General features: G+C 51.0%; 1 protein-coding gene across 1 annotated transcript in view; it reads left to right on the top strand.

Annotated features, from left to right (window-relative positions):
• The window catches only part of UBB (ubiquitin B), a 2,106-nt gene extending 465 nt beyond the window's left edge, over window positions 1-1,641 (top strand). Inside the window, exon 2 of the mRNA XM_009328640.1 lies at window positions 172-1,641. Coding sequence (XP_009326915.1) covers window positions 179-1,324 — 1,146 coding nt within the window. The 5' untranslated portion in view covers window positions 172-178 and the 3' untranslated portion in view covers window positions 1,325-1,641. The remainder of the gene's footprint in view (window positions 1-171) is intronic.

Raw genomic sequence — 1,641 nt, 5'->3', positions numbered from 1 at the left:
TGAGCCCAGTGACACCATTGAGAATGTCAAGGCCAAGATCCAGGACAAGGAAGGCATTCCCCCTGATCAGCAGAGGCTGATCTTTGCTGGCAAGCAGCTGGAAGACGGACGCACCCTGTCTGACTACAACATCCAGAAGGAGTCCACCCTGCATCTTGTGCTGCGCCTGAGAGGTGGCATGCAGATCTTTGTGAAGACCCTGACTGGCAAGACCATCACCCTTGAGGTTGAGCCCAGTGACACCATTGAGAATGTCAAGGCCAAGATCCAGGACAAGGAAGGCATTCCCCCTGATCAGCAGAGGCTGATCTTTGCTGGCAAGCAGCTGGAAGATGGACGCACCCTGTCTGACTACAACATCCAGAAGGAGTCCACCCTGCATCTTGTGCTGCGCCTGAGAGGTGGCATGCAGATCTTTGTGAAGACCCTGACTGGCAAGACCATCACCCTTGAGGTTGAGCCCAGTGACACCATTGAGAATGTCAAGGCCAAGATCCAGGACAAGGAAGGCATTCCCCCTGATCAGCAGAGGCTGATCTTTGCTGGCAAGCAGCTGGAAGATGGACGCACCCTGTCTGACTACAACATCCAGAAGGAGTCCACCCTGCATCTTGTGCTGCGCCTGAGAGGTGGCATGCAGATCTTTGTGAAGACCCTGACTGGCAAGACCATCACTCTCGAGGTTGAGCCCAGTGACACCATTGAGAATGTGAAGGCGAAGATCCAGGACAAGGAAGGCATTCCCCCTGATCAGCAGAGGCTGATCTTTGCTGGCAAGCAGCTGGAAGACGGACGCACCCTGTCTGACTACAACATCCAGAAGGAGTCCACCCTGCATCTTGTGCTGCGCCTGAGAGGTGGCATGCAGATCTTTGTGAAGACCCTGACTGGCAAGACCATCACCCTTGAGGTTGAGCCCAGTGACACCATTGAGAATGTCAAGGCCAAGATCCAGGACAAGGAAGGCATTCCCCCTGATCAGCAGAGGCTGATCTTTGCTGGCAAGCAGCTGGAAGATGGACGCACCCTGTCTGACTACAACATCCAGAAGGAGTCCACCCTGCATCTTGTGCTGCGCCTGAGGGGTGGCATGCAGATCTTTGTGAAGACCCTGACTGGCAAGACCATCACCCTTGAGGTTGAGCCCAGTGACACCATTGAGAATGTCAAGGCCAAGATCCAGGACAAGGAAGGCATTCCCCCTGATCAGCAGAGGCTGATCTTTGCTGGCAAGCAGCTGGAAGATGGACGCACCCTGTCTGACTACAACATCCAGAAGGAGTCCACCCTGCATCTTGTGCTGCGCCTGAGGGGTGGCTGTTAAGTTATTGTGCATCTTGCTTACAACAAGATTGCCAATAGCACTTGTGTTTGCACTGTAGTTCTTTAATGTCTTAATATTAAGTTAAATGCAAGGTTTATGCAAGCTTAAGTAACTGCTGAACAAGTGTCTGAAATGCTAATAAAGTTTTCTGTTGCACATTACAATTTGTAGTCTGTCTCAGTTCAAGCTAGTAAAACTGGTGTATTTAAGTGACATGCTTACTTTGGCTTTGTTCCTTGGCGGTTTAAGCCTCTTTGCATGTATAACGAGGACCTTGTGGATGAAACAGATCTGGATTAAAGTCTTAATTTAAGCAC

Source organism: Pygoscelis adeliae, unplaced genomic scaffold (assembly GCF_000699105.1).
Source record: "Pygoscelis adeliae isolate BGI_AS28 unplaced genomic scaffold, ASM69910v1 Scaffold347, whole genome shotgun sequence".
Taxonomy (NCBI): domain Eukaryota; kingdom Metazoa; phylum Chordata; class Aves; order Sphenisciformes; family Spheniscidae; genus Pygoscelis; species Pygoscelis adeliae.
The sequence above is the reverse complement of the archived record's forward strand: the minus strand, read 5'-3'. Positions and strand labels throughout refer to the sequence as shown.